Source organism: Myotis davidii, unplaced genomic scaffold (assembly GCF_000327345.1).
Source record: "Myotis davidii unplaced genomic scaffold, ASM32734v1 scaffold741, whole genome shotgun sequence".
Taxonomy (NCBI): Eukaryota; Metazoa; Chordata; class Mammalia; order Chiroptera; family Vespertilionidae; genus Myotis; species Myotis davidii.
The window spans coordinates 236681-251249 of record NW_006291250.1 but is presented as its reverse complement, the minus strand read 5'-3'; the positions used below and the strand labels follow the sequence as shown (position 1 = coordinate 251249).

General features: G+C 53.9%; 2 protein-coding genes across 2 annotated transcripts in view; both read left to right on the top strand.

Annotated features, from left to right (window-relative positions):
• SYMPK (symplekin) overlaps positions 1–9133 on the top strand; it is a 48078-nt gene extending 38945 nt beyond the window's left edge. Inside the window, exons 26-29 of the mRNA XM_015564399.1 lie at positions 7–144; positions 6077–6844; positions 8216–8360; positions 9012–9133. Of these exons, the coding sequence (XP_015419885.1) occupies positions 7–144; positions 6077–6844; positions 8216–8360; positions 9012–9133 (1173 nt within the window). The remainder of the gene's footprint in view (positions 1–6; positions 145–6076; positions 6845–8215; positions 8361–9011) is intronic.
• Positions 9134–10921: 1788 nt separating this feature from the next.
• Positions 10922–12517, top strand: RSPH6A (radial spoke head 6 homolog A (Chlamydomonas)). Its single transcript, XM_015564394.1, has one exon. It carries the CDS (start codon positions 11599–11601, stop codon positions 11821–11823), a length of 225 nt encoding a protein of 74 aa, XP_015419880.1. The 5' UTR covers positions 10922–11598; the 3' UTR covers positions 11824–12517.
• The last annotated feature ends 2052 nt before the right edge of the window (positions 12518–14569 follow it).

Here is a 14569-nt window from a genome sequence, read left to right as displayed (position 1 = left end):
TTGGAGTGGTTCCACCCCAAGCTGGACTCGCTGCGGGATGACCCCGAGATGCAGCCCACCTACGAGATGGCCGAGAGGCAGAAGTCGCTGTTTGTCCGGGGCGGCGGCAGTGCTGAGGGCGAGCAGGAGATGGAGGAGGAGGTGGTGAGTGAGCCAGGGGGGAGGCGTGGCGGGTGAGTGGCGGCCCAGACTCGGGCATCGCCTGTGCTGAAGCCTGGAAGTGAGGCAGCCTGTGGACTCCAGACATGCAGATGATCTCAGTTTAACGGGTGTGTGTCCAGGGGAGGGGCCGGGACCCTGTCACAGAGGGCTAAGGGGTGCAGGCTTCCTCCCGAGGCCACTGGGGCGCCTTGGAAGGTCTGGAAGCCCAGGAAAGGCTGGTCAGCTCTGCACTTTGGGAAGCCGACTCCAGCTGCCATGTGGAGGTGAAGGCTGGCCTCTCCCACCCTCGCTCACTCCTCCCTCCCCTAAAATTCCAGCTTTGCAGTGTTTTCTGTGGAACACTGCCTCCTGGGATCTCTCAGCACTGAATTGTCCCCTAGCCCCTGGACTCGGTTTCCCCTTTTGTAAGTTGAGACCTGCCAAGAACTCTCCCACTGACTCGTTTCCAGAACTGGATGACTGCTTGAAATTCGGGTGGAGTATTCTTTCACTCGTTCAAGAAACATTTGTTGAGGACTCTCTGTTTGTGATCACTCTGACGCCTCTTACGCCCTCTGCGAAGACCTTCAGGAGTGTTAGCTCCTTTCAACCCTGAAACAACCCGCAAGGCAACTGCTACTTAGTATGTTCGTACTAGAGGCCCAGTGCACGGATTTGTGCACCGGTGGGGTCCCTCGGCCTAGCCTGTGAGGATCGGGCCAAAACCAGCTCTCCGACATCCCCCAAGGGGTCCTAGATTGCGAGAGAGCGCAGGCCGGGCCAAGAGACCCCACCAGTGCCCAGTCGGGGCTGGGGAGGGATGCAGGAGGTTGGCCAGCTGGCGAGGGACCGCAAGAGAGCTCAAGGGCATGTCCAGCCTGTCTAGCCCAGTCCCGATCAGCCAGACCCCAGCAGCAAACTAACCTTCCGGTCAGAGTGCCTGGCCCCTGGTGGTCAGTGTGTGTCATAGCTAACGATTGAATGGTGGAATGGTTGGTTAGGCTTTTATATGTATAGATAGATTTGTAGAAGAAGGACTTGGGCTCAGAGGGAACCAGGAAGGCAAGACCTTGGCTTCCAACGCCGTGCTAAGCTCTGCCTGGTCTGCAGATGCTGTGTGTCTGTGCTGGCTTCTGAGATGCTAGGATTCTGGTGAGAGTGGAGTGGGCTGGTGAGAGAACCAGGAACAGCAATCTGGCAAAGAAATGAGCTCTGGTGAGCAGAGTGCACTTGGGAATACAAGTTTTAGGCACCAAGGGGGACAGTTTAGTTTTATTTGAGAATATAGTTTTGCATTTCAAATCAACAGTCTCTCCTGGGGAGATCCCACCCGCTTAGAACTGCACCTTCACAGGCTGGGCTGAGGGACACCGCCCCCCCCCCCCCCCCCCGCACACCAATCAAGTCCTTTAAGGCCCCGCCTCCTTAGAATGCTTTACCCCTAGAGGCTCCGCCTCCTTAGAACTCTGTGGCTTTTGAAGCTCCGCGCAAATATTTTTTTAAAATATATTTTTATTGATTTGAGAGAGGAAGGAAGAGGGAGAGATAGAAACATCCATGATGAGAGAGAATCATGGATCGGCTGCCTCTTGCAAGTCCCCCACTGGGGATTGAGCCCACAACCCAGGCATGTGCCCTTGACCGGAATCGAACCTGGGACCTTTCAGTTCAAAGGCCGACACTCTATCCACTGAGCCAAACCGGCTAGGGCAGGAACTGGAGTTCTTAATGTGAGGTCTGCAGAAGTTCAAAATGTGGAAGTCTGTGGTCTGTGCAGGCTTCTTGGAAGAGACTCAAAGAAATTGATGACTCAGCATTTTATATATATCTATTCTGTCTGAGGGGAGGAAGGGCTCTCACTCTCTCATTTTCTATTTCTTTCCGTGGCTAGCCATGACTCCCCTGCTGAGAAATGCCACCTCGGCCATGGGCGTTTACCTGTGCAGGACACTCGGGCCGTTTCTGGACTCGCTAGCCCAGCGGTTCTCAACCTGTGGGTCGCGACCCCTTTGGCAGTCGAACGACCCTTTCAAGGGGTCGCCTAAGACCATCCTGCATATCAGATATTGACATGACAATTCATAACAGTAGCAACATGACAGCTATGAAGTAGCAACGAAAATAATTTTATGGTTGGGTCACAGCATGAGGAACTGTATTCAAAGGGCCAGAAGGTTGAGAACCGCTGCTCTAGTCTGTGCCTTCGCTCTCTGGCCGGCTTCCTGCTTGCTGTGGTCAGCGCCGCAGGGCAGGGCTGGCTGTTCCGGAGCCTGAGGTTCTCGTCGCTGTGGCCTCTGATGTGAAAAGTTCCTATTTCCACGTTTACAAACGCAGACTAGCTCTAGGACAGTGATGGCGAACCTATGACACGCGTGTCAACTCATCTCTTTGGTTGATTCTTCTTTGTTACATGGCATTTAAATATATAAAATAAATATCAAAAATATAAGTCTTTGTTTTACTATGGTTGCAAATATCAAAAAGTTTCTATATGTGACACGGCACCAGAGTTAAATTAGGGTTTTTCAAAATGCTGGCACGCCGAGCTCAAAAGGTTCGCCATCACTGCTCTAGTATTATGGTGTCACAGCCCAAACACTAACACCTTCCTCTACTTGCTGGGCGTACAGGTCACGTTAAGGCAGGAAACAGGTGATGTCCCAGAAATGGAGACGTGTGGCTGAGATGAGATACAGGCTCTCCTCATACCTGAGAGTCAGGTTGCAAGCAGTCCTGGGCTGGCAAGGTGGCTCCCAGCACAGGGGCACTGAGGGCTGGCTGTCTCCGCCCCTCACCCCTGCCCTCCCGCCCCGAAAGGAGCAGTGCGCAGGGGGGAGCAGCAGAGTCTGATCTGTCATTCGGGGGCAGTTGACCACTCTTGCTCCGATCAACAGTGGCCGGAAGGGCAGGGTGAGACCGTTTAGATGTGGTTGTGTTGTGGGCAGTGGGAGCCCCACCAGGTGTGAGACCGGTGGGGTGGGACCAGACCTGGATTCTGGCTAGGAAAGAATTCAGAGCCAAGACTCAAACTATAAGAGAACATTCACATATAAAATCACAGATGTGGAGGGAGTAATTAGTAGAAGAAATGGGCGAGGAGAGGATTATGGAGGCAAAGGATAGGCCCTTGGAGCTGGGGGGTGAGTGGAGAGGGGGATGGGAAAGACACTGGTGCGCTCCCAGGAGGGAGAGCGAACCCCTCCTAAGGGTTTTCAGGGTGGAGATTTTTTAAAATATATTTTATTGATTTTTTACAGAGAGGCAGGGGGAGGAATAGAGAGTTAGAAACATCGATGAGAGAGAAACATCGATTAGCTGCCTCCTGCACCCCCCCTACTGGGGATGTGCCTGCAACCAAGGTACATGCCTTTGACCGGAATCGAACCTGGGACCTTTCAGTCCTCAGGCCAACGCCCTATTCACTGAGCCACACTGGTTAGGGCCAGGGTGGAGATTTTAGAAGAGGTCCTAGGGAAATATCTATTTTTTTTTAAAAAAAAAATACATTTTTATTGATTTCAGAGAGGAAGGAAGAGGCAGGGAGAGATAGAAACATCAATGATGAGAGAGACTCATTGATCGGCTGCCTCCTGCACGCCCCACACTGGGGATCGAGCCCGCAACCCAGGCATGTGCCCTGACCAGGAATGGAACCGTGACCTCCTGGTTCCTAGGTCGATGCTTAACCACTGAGCCACGCCGGCTGGGCTTGGTCCTGTTTTTTTCTTTCCGTAAACTGGCCGCCTTCGTCCCTCCATGCAGAGAGCCAGCCACTTCACATTTACACACGTAGGCGTCTCACCTCCAGCAACACGGAGAAGCTGACCACCGGTTGGTTCCCTGTTGCTGCTGGAACCAATCACCACAAACTTAGTAGCTTAAGACAACCTCCTGTACCCGCTTACAGTGCTGGAGGTCAGTGAACTGGGCTCCACTGGGCTAAATTCAAGGTGAAGGCAACGGTTTGCCTTCCTCTCGGAGGCTCCTGGGAGAATCTGTTCCCTGGCTTTTCCTTCCTTCCTCCGTCTTCAGCGCCAGCAGGGGACATCTTCAAATCTGTTACCCTGACCTCTGCTCTGCCATCACTTTGTTAACCTCTCCTGCCTCCTCCTTTCTCTTATCAAGACCTTTGTGGCCCTAACCGGTGTGGCTCAGTGGATAGAGCGTTGGCCTGCGGACGGAAGGGTCCCAGGTTCGATTCCAGTCAAGGGCATGTTCCTTGGTTGCGGACACATCCCCAGTAGGGGGTGTGCAGGAGGCAGCTGATCAATGTGTCTCTCTCATCAATGTTTCTAACTCTCTATCCCTCTCCCTTCCTCTTTGTAAAAAAATCAATAAAATATATATTTTTTTAAAAAGACCCTTGTGACTTCCTGGGGCCAACCCTAATAACCCAGGCAATCTCTCCATCCCAGATCCCCCATTTGATCACACCAGCATGTCCCTTTTTTAAAAAAATTTTTTTTTTTTACTGATTTTAGAGAGGTAGGGAGAGGGAGAGAGAGATAGAAACATCAGTGATGAGAGGGAATCATCGATCGGCTGCCTCCTGCACGCCCCCCACTGGGGATCAAGCCCACAACCTGGGCACGTGCCCTTGACCAGAATCGAACCCGGGACCCTTCAGTCCACAGGCCGACGCTCTATCCACTGAGCCAAACAGGCTAGGCCTGCACGTCCCTTTTGCCATGTAAGCTCACGTGTTCACAGGCCCCAGGAGCAGGACATGGACTTCTTTGGACAATCATTATTCCGCGCACCCAGCACACCCTTTCTCTCCATCCTGGCAAGGGAGCTGCTGTCTCCCTGACCGGGGCTGTGTGTCCCCTGCTCGGTCGGGCTGGCCAGGGCCGAGGGCAGGGGTGCTGACCTCCCGAGCATCAGCTCTGTTCTCTGACACATGTTAGTGCGCACGCTAGTCTGGACCTGGTGCTCACTGGATCTTTAGTAAAGATTTCTGGACGGACTGAACGAAGAAATATCGGGACAGCCTTGTGGCCGAATGGATATGGGGCAATTGGGCCGAAACCTCCCTAGTCTAGTCCCAGCCCTTGACTTTCTTGTTCTTACTCCCTTTCTGTTCTCTCTCTCTCCCTCCCTCTCCCCCCCCCCGCTCCTCCTGAACAAAGCAGACGGTGAAAAAGGAGGCAGTGAGGGCAAGATTTGTCACCGCCATCCTCCAACATCACTGATTCCTGGGTTCAAGACCTGCCTCTTAATTTGCTGTGTGATTTGGGGGTGTCTCTTAAAAGTGCATTTAGTTGCAAGTACAGTGGGGCCTTGACTTACGAGTTTCATTCGTTCTGTGACGGAGCTCATAACTCAAATAACTCATATGTCAAATCAAAAGTGAATGAGTGAGACACGTGATGCTGGGCTGATGTGGTGGCGTTCACTGTGACGTTCGCTGCGCCAACTAGCGGTGGGGTACCTGACGCTGGCTCGTAACCCGAATTTTAGCTCACAACTCAAAGCAAAAAATCGGCCGAGAGACGGCTCGTATCTCGAAAAACTCATTCGTCGGGACACTCGTAAGTCAAGGCCCTACTGTAACAGTAAACATGGCCAGCAGTGGGGAGGGGAGGCGGCTCACCGAGGACCAGGCCGTTTCCACCTGCCAGCTCCAGCACCGTTAGGGCGGAAGACATGAGTTGCCTCATGGTCCCAATGTAGCTGCTGCAACTCCAGCTCTCACATCCCACCCCAGGCAGGAACGAGAGGGAAGGATGAAGAAACAAGGGACTTTTTCTTAGTGTGATTTTGCCTTTTCCCTCAAGGGACATCCTTCCCGAGGACATGCCCCGCTCCTAAATGCCAGAGGGCGGCAGGAGCAGCTGGGTTACCCAGTACTTGGGCTCTCTGGCCTCCAGAAGAGCCAGGCCAGGGAGCAGAGTTCCAGCTCCCTCCCCTCTGCCCTCCACCCTCCCCTCTGCAGGTAGACACGGCCGTGCCCAACGTCATGGAGTCGGCCTTCTACTTCGAACAGGGTGGCGTGGGCCTGAGTTCCGACGAGAGCTTCCGCCTCTTCCTGGCCCTGAAGCAGCTGGTGGAGCAGCAGCCCATCCACACCTGCCGCTTCTGGGGCAAAGTCCTGGGGCTCAAGCGCAGCTACCTGGTGGCCGAGGTGGAGTTCCGGGAGGGCGAGGAGGAGGTGGAGGAGGAGGAGGTGGAGGAGCTGACCGAGGGCGGCGAGGTCATGATGGACACCCACGGCGAGGAGGAGGGCGAGGAGGACGAGGACAAGGTCGCCGATGTCATCCCCAAGCCGCTCTGGAAGCCGCCGCCTGTCATCCCCAGGGAGGAGAGCCGCTCGGGCACCAACAAGTACCTGTACTTCGTGTGCAATGAGCCCGGCCGGCCGTGGACCAGGCTGCCGCACGTCACGCCCAGCCAGATCGTGCAGGCCCGCAAGATCAAGAAGTTCTTCACCGGCTACCTGGACGCACCTGTCATCAGCTACCCGCCCTTCCCGGGCAACGAGGCCAACTACCTGCGGGCCCAGATCGCCCGCATCTCGGCGGCCACGCACATCAGCCCCCTGGGCTTCTACCAGTTCAACGAGGAGGAGGGTGACGAGGAGGAGGAGGGCGGCGCCGGGCGCGACTCCTTCGAGGAGAACCCGGACTTTGAGGGCATCCCCGTGTTTGAGCTGGTGGACTCCATGGCCAACTGGGTGCACCACATGCAGCACATCCTTCCGCAGGTGAGAGCCCGGCCCCCACCTGTCCCAGAACCGGGGGGCTCAGGTGTGACTCCCCCCGTCATATCAATGTCAATGGCTCTCTGCTGGCCCTGGTGTTGAGCCCCCCTTCAATCATTCACTCATCCATCCGTTCCTCGTGCACGCGTTCACTCAAAGGTAAGTCAGAATCCTTTGGGGCCAGAGGCATCTTGGAGTCCTGAATTTTTCAGGTTGTAGAAAGGTCACGGCATATCCCATGTAGCGTGTGACGCCTCAGGCACGGCTGGGGCTGCAGCCGCGCTCAAAGGCCTCATTGCTCTTTCTGCAGCAAAACTGCCCGGCCTCCCTCCCGCCACTTAGGTCCGGGGCGCTGCCAAATGACTCAGGACAGACTTCTGGTTCTCAGAGCTTTTCGGGTTTTGGCGTTGGTTGTGGATAAGAGGTTGTGGACCTGCATTTATTGAATGCCTGTGTGTCTGAACTTCATGCCCATGTATTTACTCATTCAGGGAAACACTGGCTATAGGCTTAGGATCATTCATTCATTCATTCATTCAATAAATATTTATTGATTCCACAAGGTTTTTTGTTTTTAAATATATTTTATTGATTTTTCACAGAGAGGAAGGGAGAGGGATAGAGAGTCAGGAACATCAATCAACTGCCTCCTGCACATCCCAAACTGGGGATGTGCCCGCAACAACCAAGGTACATGCCCTTGACCGGAATCAAACCCGGAACCTTTCAGTCCGCAGGCCGACGCTCTGTCCACTGAGCCAAACCGGCCAGGGCGGATTCCACAAGGTTTTAATAAATCCAAATAACTCCTCTGGAGATCCTTACGGCTCTCATTGCCATCTCACAGTTGATGAAACTGAACTCTGCAATATACTGTGCACTTGGGTTCATTCATTCCTTCAGCAAACACTTACCAGCACTTCAGTATCCAATGTAGCCCAACAGCAATCCAATGGGAGAGGCATCTATAACACCCCTATTTCACAGCTGGGAAAACCGAGGCTTATGCGGGCTGCTCAATGTTGGCTCCACAGGGCAGAGATTTGGGGTCTCTTTCCTCAAGGGTGCACCCCAGCACCTAGAGCAGTGCCTGTGTATAGTAGGTGCTCATTAAGTATCTGATGAATGAATGAATGAATGAATGAATGCACAGATGGGGGCCACACAGCTCTCAGGAGGCAGGAATCCCTACCTCAGTGCAACAGCTATCTGGGCCCATTTTCTGCCCCCAACTTATGTGACTAACCCTGTCCTCCTGCCCTTACCTGGGTCCCTGAGGACAGTCCCCAGGGTCCTGCCTGGCCCTGCACCACCTCCTCTGGTACAGGCTGTCCTCTGTCCTCCGGGTGCCGCCTGACTTTCCCCCACCTCCAGGGCCGCTGCACTTGGGTGAACCCTTTGCAGAAGAAAGAGGAGGAGGAGGAGCTGGGGGAGGAGGAAGAGAAGGCCGATGAGGGGATGGAAGAGGCGGAGCAGGAAATCGGGCCCCCTTTGCTGACGCCACTCTCAGAAGATGCAGGTAAGGGCTTCCTCACCTTGTGCCACTTTTTAAGGGCCAAGCTAGAACATTGCAGGGTCATCTCTCAGAGCCTAAGCTGTTCTCTCACCTATAAAACGGACATCATGACAGGCTTCCTCCTGGGGTTACGGAATGCATCCCTGGGGTGATGTGGGCTTGGGGAACGAGAGAGAGAGAGAGAGAGAGAGAGAGAGAGGGTTAGGGGGGCCTCCCCAGAAGAGGAGGAGCTTGGACGGGGTTTTGGAAGAAGCGACAGTCATTGCCTGAGGTTGGGGCCTCAGCACCTGGAGGAAGCAGGCAGGGGAGGCTGAGATGGGAGTGGGCGTGGACAGAGCCCATGTGGCCCCTCCGCTGTCCTGTGCCCTCTGGTCCAAACCAATGGCCACCGGAGGGAGAATGGCAGCCGCTGGCCCAGGTTCGTACCTCCCTTCCGGGTGCAGGCACTGAGGCTCCGACAGATGGCATGGCTCCCTGGGGCGCACGGGAGGAGGGTGGCCCTGAGCAGGGTTCCAGCACTGAACCCACCACAGTTCCCTCCACACCCCTCTTCACCCCGTCCCGCCCCTCCCCCGGGGGGTGGGGGGGCTGTGCCGGGCGTGGGCAGCCGGCAGTGGAGCCTCTGACCTCCTGATGCTCTCCACGTCCCCACAGAGATCATGCACATGCCACCCTGGACCGCCCGCCTGTCCTGCGCCCTCTCCCCGCAGTACTCCGTGGCGATCGTGCGCTCCAACCTCTGGCCCGGGGCCAGTGCCTTCGCCGTCGGCAAGTAGGTCTTCTCCTCCTAGTCTCCCAGCAGAGGGTGCCCCACCAGGCCGGCGGGGCAACTCCCCGGGGTGGGCAGAGATTGGGAGGGGAGCCCCCCCTCAGGAAGCCCCCAAGGCTGAGCCCCTCACTCTGCTTCCAGGGGTTCCACTGGCCTAAATGAGAAATCCCAGACCAAGAGGGAAGCCCCTCGGATAAGAGAACAGGGGACCAGAGAGGGGAAGGGGCTGGCCCCAGGGAACACAGCATGTGCAGGACTCAAACTTGGATCTCTGGTCCCCTGGCCCAGGCTTCCCTGCTGTGGGCGTCACAGCCGACGGGACTCAGGGTGGCCCGGACAAGCGCAGTCTCCTCCCTGGGGGAGCTAACTGCTCCCCTGGGCCCCGTGGCCAGTTGTTCCCATTTGAAGGGTCTTCCTTCTCTGGGCCACAAGTCTTCCCCGCCAGTTGCTCCCCAAGATTTTCAGGCCGAAATCACTTTTGCATCTTCCCACCGGCCGCTACACACTCCCACCAGCCTCTCAGCCCCTCTTACCAGGCACATCCCAGCCTTTCTGATCAACCACTAGAGGGCGCCCGGGCGTACTTCCCAGGTCTGTTCACCAGATGGCACGGCGATTTTTCATAGATTCTCCTTTTCTATTCGCTACCATGACACACAGTCGAGGTGGGAATTCATGTCATCTTGATACTTTACCCGCGTGCTTGGCAATTATTATTTTTCCTCCTCCAGAAGCAGGGAAGAGGCACGCTTGCTTTCGCCAGCACACTTCTGGCCACACCCTAATTTGCCAATATCCCTCTGAAAACAAAAGATCGAAATCGGGAGCTCCAGTCACCCATCCACCCTGTATCCCCTAACCACTTATCTGTCCCACCCACCACCCAGTCATTCATCCACCCAGGCATCCATCCACTCATCTATCCATCCATTCATCCATCCTTTTTGTTTTTTTTTCACTATGAAAGACTTGAATACCACTGTTTGCCAGCTGTGTGCTGGGCCCAGGTCCTTTGTTGGAAAGGCAGACATGGATCCTGCCCTGGGAGCAGACACGGGAAACATGGATGTTAATTGTGTGACATCTCTCACTCCCCACTCACTCCTCCAGCAAACCGTCCCCCAAAATCCTATTACAAACTAAGATGAGTACCACTAAGGAGGATGGAGGGACCAATGGAGGGACAGCTTTTATCTGTCATGCCTGGATTCTGTCCTGTGTATCACCTCCTCCCGTTAGGGCGCCGGCACCGCAGCAGGGATTCTTGTTAGCTTTGTCACTGCTAGCGAGGTCCCCACATCTAGACCAGTGCTGTCCGTCATAGATGAAATAGGAGCCACATGTGGCATTTTAAATTTCCCAGTGGCCTTACTCAAAAGGTAAAAATAGCCCTGGCTGGTTTGGCTCAATGGATAGAGCGTCAGCCTGTGGACTGAAGGGTCCCGGGTTTGATTCCTGTCAAGGGCACATGCCCGGGTTGTGGGCTTGATCCCCAGTCCGGGGCGTGCAGGAGGCAGCCAATCAATGATTCTCTCTCATCATTGATGTCTCAATCTCTTTCTCCCTTCCTCGCTCCGAAATCAATAAAAATATATAGTTTTAAAAAGGTAAAAATAAACAGGCAACATTCATTTTAATATATTTTATTTAACCCCAAATACCCAAAATATCATTACAACATGAAATCAACAATGCAATAATGATCGACGAGCTATTTTACATTCTCCTCTTTCATACTAAGTCTTTGGAATCTGAGCTGAGTTTATATTTACAGCACATCTCAATCTGGACCTAAATTTTAATTAGAAATACCTGACCTATATCCACAGTTCACAACCTTTACAATTGCAAAAGTAGACTCGTGTACTCAAGTTGTCCCAGTCATACTTAGATGTTTCCAATACTGAATTGAGTATTGGCTTCACTGTTTAAATTTAAATGAATTAAAACTAAGTAAAAATACACTCCCCCCAACAACAGCAGAATACAGATTCTTCTCAAGTGCGCATGGAACATTCCCCAGGAGAGACCATATGCGAGGCCATGAGACAAGTCTTAATGGATTTGAAAGGATCGGTCATAGAAAATAAGTTTTCTGACAACACTGGGATGCAATTAGAAATCAGTAACAGAAGGAAATTCACACACATGTAGAAACCAACACATTCCTGAGTCGCCAATGGGTCATAGAAGAAATGAAATTAGAAAAGTAAATGCATTCAGTGTTTGGGGTGTACTGGCCACGTTTCACGTGCGCCGTAGCCGCCGCTGGACACAGTCTGGCCCTTAATATCTGCACAGTATTTAAGGAACAAATGAACAGAACGGCCCAGTGGGCACACTTCTCCCTACCCCACACCACTTTTCCATCCTGCTGTGTCTGCGCTGACTCCCACCCTAAGGACCTGTAGGCGGGGGCCTGGGAGGGAGGACTTCCCAGTATCTCACTGCCCCTCCAGGAAGTTTGAGAACATGTACATCGGCTGGGGCCACAAGTACAGTCCAGACAACTTCAACCCGATGCTGCCGCCGCCCATCCAGCAAGAGTACCCCAGCGGCCTGGAGATCATGGAGATGAGCGACCCCACGGTGGAGGAGGAGCAGGCCCTGAAAGCCGCCCAGGAGCAGGCCCTGGCGGCTGCGGAGGAAGAGGAAGAGGATGAGGAGGAAGATGAGGACGAGGACCCCGAGGACTGAGGCCCGACAGGCCCCTCCCCCGAACCGGGTAGATAGATAGATAGCGCGTTGTTCCTTATACATAGTTTATGAGCTATTTTTTCACTGTTAGTTTGCTCTCTGCCCCTCGAAGGCAGCTGCTCTGAATGAAATGTTCCCATGGCATTACGACCCGGTCATTTATTCATTTGCTCACCAATCGGTTGGCACGACCTCCTCATCCGGGCTCTCGGGCTCTGCTGGGAACACTGACACTGCTCTGCATAGTCTCTCCCCTCTGTTTCATTTACTCATTCACCTGGACACGAAATGCCTCTGTGAGCCTAGGCCTGTGTGCTCAGTTGGTGGGAGCGTTGTCCTGTGCTCCGAGGGTTCTATTTCCTGTCAGGGCACATACCTAGGTTGCAGGTTCGATCCCGGGAGGGGGCGAATACACAGGATGCAACCAGGGAGGCAACCGACCGAGGTTTCTCTCCTTTCCCCTCTCTCTAAATGGGCATGTCCTTGGGTGAGGATTTAAATATTAAAAATAAAATAAAAAGCCTCCTGTCAGCTCAGTCCAGCCCAGGGGACACAGAGATGACCAAGCAGCCTCTGCTTTCTCATGGTTCTTACTCTACAGGGGAGATGGGAGCGTCCCAGGCAATGACAACCCAGATGGTGCTGCCCGGAGGACTGACAGAGCCCCTCAGCTGGCTCTTAAAGGGTCAGGAGCAGCCCTGGCTGGGTAGGTCTGTGGCTTAGAGCATCCACCCGATCTGCAGAGTTTGCAGGTTTGATTCCTGGTCAGGGCACATACCAGAATCAACCAATGAATGAACAAGTGAAACAACAAATCGATCTCTCTCTCCCTTCCTCTTGCCCAACTTAATAAAAAAAAAAAAAAAAAAAAAAAGGAGGGGGCCCTAACCGGTTTGGCTCAGTGGATAGAGCGTCGGCCTGTGGACTGAAGGGTCCCAGGTTCGATTCTTGTCAAGGGCATGTACCCGGGTTGCAGACACATCCCCAGTAGGGGGTGTGCAGGAGGCAGCTGATCAATGTTTCTCTCTCATCGATGTTTCTAACTCTCTATCCCTCTCTGTAAAAATTCAATAAAATATATTTTTAAAAAAGGGGGTGGGGTGAATGACAGAGTGGGGAAGGGCATTGCAAGCAGAGGAACAGCACGTGCAGAGGCCCAAGGGTAAGAGAGAAGGTGATGTACTGAGGTAGCTTCTTGAACCTCATTTTTGGGGACATGTTGTGAGGAGTTAGTGGTGAGAGATCTGATAGGAAAGCAGATGTGATCAGGAACAGATTGTCCAGGGCTTACCTTTGCTCTAAGAGCACTAAGGAGCCACAGATGGACTTTCAGCAGGGGAGGGCCTGGTCATGTTTGTGCTTCAGACATACCTCTCTAGATGCCACAGGGAGGGTAGACAGGAGAGTGAGACAGGAGCCTGGGAGAGCAGAAATAAGGCTGGCTCAGGGCCCAGAGCAGGAGAGGAGCAGGTTGGACCACGGCTGTGCAGAGGAAGGGGCTGGAAACGAGGATTTTAGGTGACAGAATGCAAGACCTGAGGACAGGAAGCAGGGGGCCTGGAAGGAAGGGTTGTCCAAATCTAAGCAGACACTCAGGTCTGGGGGGTGGTAGTGCTGGCCCTAAGAATGGGTCACAGGAGAGGAGCAGGATGTGGAGTAAGATGTCAAGTTAGTTCATTGTAGGACTTGTTGAGTGTGAGTGAGATGCCCTGGGACATTTGGTGACCAATCTGGGAGGCCACTGAATAAGTGGGTCTCGGAATATCTGTGGTGAGGCAGCGTGGCTTCAGCAGAAGTCAGGGGCACTGGCTACCTGTGGGCACGGCTGGGACCAGGAGGAGGTTTGGGGTGACTGGCGGATCATTGGAACACTGGGGAGCTTACAGGGCCCAGTGTAATATTGGAATCGAAGGTGGGTGTTGGAGGACTGAGTGAGATTGTTGAAGACAGTGAGTGATGGGGATACATATTGGAGGTTGGTGGGAAGCATGGAGATGTTTGGGGTTGGTATTAATCAGTAGTGGGCCAGATGAAGTCCTCAGAGTATTTTGTTTTGTTTTATTTTTTAACATTTTTAAAACATATTTTTATTGATTTCAGAAAGGAAGGGAGAGGGAGAGGGAGAAACATCAATGATGAGAATCATTCATCGGCTGCCTCCTGCACACCTCCCTCTGGTGATTGAGCCTGCAACCCAGGCATGTGCCCCTGACCAGAATCGAACCCGGGACCCTTCAGTCCACAGGCCGACACTCTATCCACTGAGCCAAACCAGCCAGGAAGTCCTCGGAGTTTTATGGAGACTTGAGATCAGTGAGGTTTGGGGGATCATCAGGGGTGCGGAGGAATGGCTGGCGAAGCTGTGGCCAGTCGGGGAGAGGAGACGTCCATGGAAGTCAGGAGGGTGTGTGCCGAGAGTCTCTGGAGACACTGGGATCATCTGGGGTCATCCGTGAGGTCACAGGGAGGCCAGGGCAGGAAAGAGGCCTTCTCTGGAGGGTTTCTCCGTTGCTAGGCAAACGGTTCCCAGGGCGCCGTTGCTAGGGACCTGTTCTTTTTAATACCACGCCCCTTCCCTGCGGCCCCGCCCCCTCAGCCAACCACACGGTCGTCTCCGGCACGAAGGCCACGCCCACCTTCTCGCCCCGCCCGGAGACCCAGGACCGTTACCCGAGCGACAGTCGGGCTGGTCCCTCCTCCCGGCCCCGTTGCCAATCAAGGAGACGTCGTCCGGGCGACGACCCCA

Coding starts and splice junctions, on each gene's coding strand:
- RSPH6A (XM_015564394.1), top strand. CDS start 11,599: ATGTACATCGGCTGGGGCCACAAGTACAGTCCAGACAACTTCAACCCG.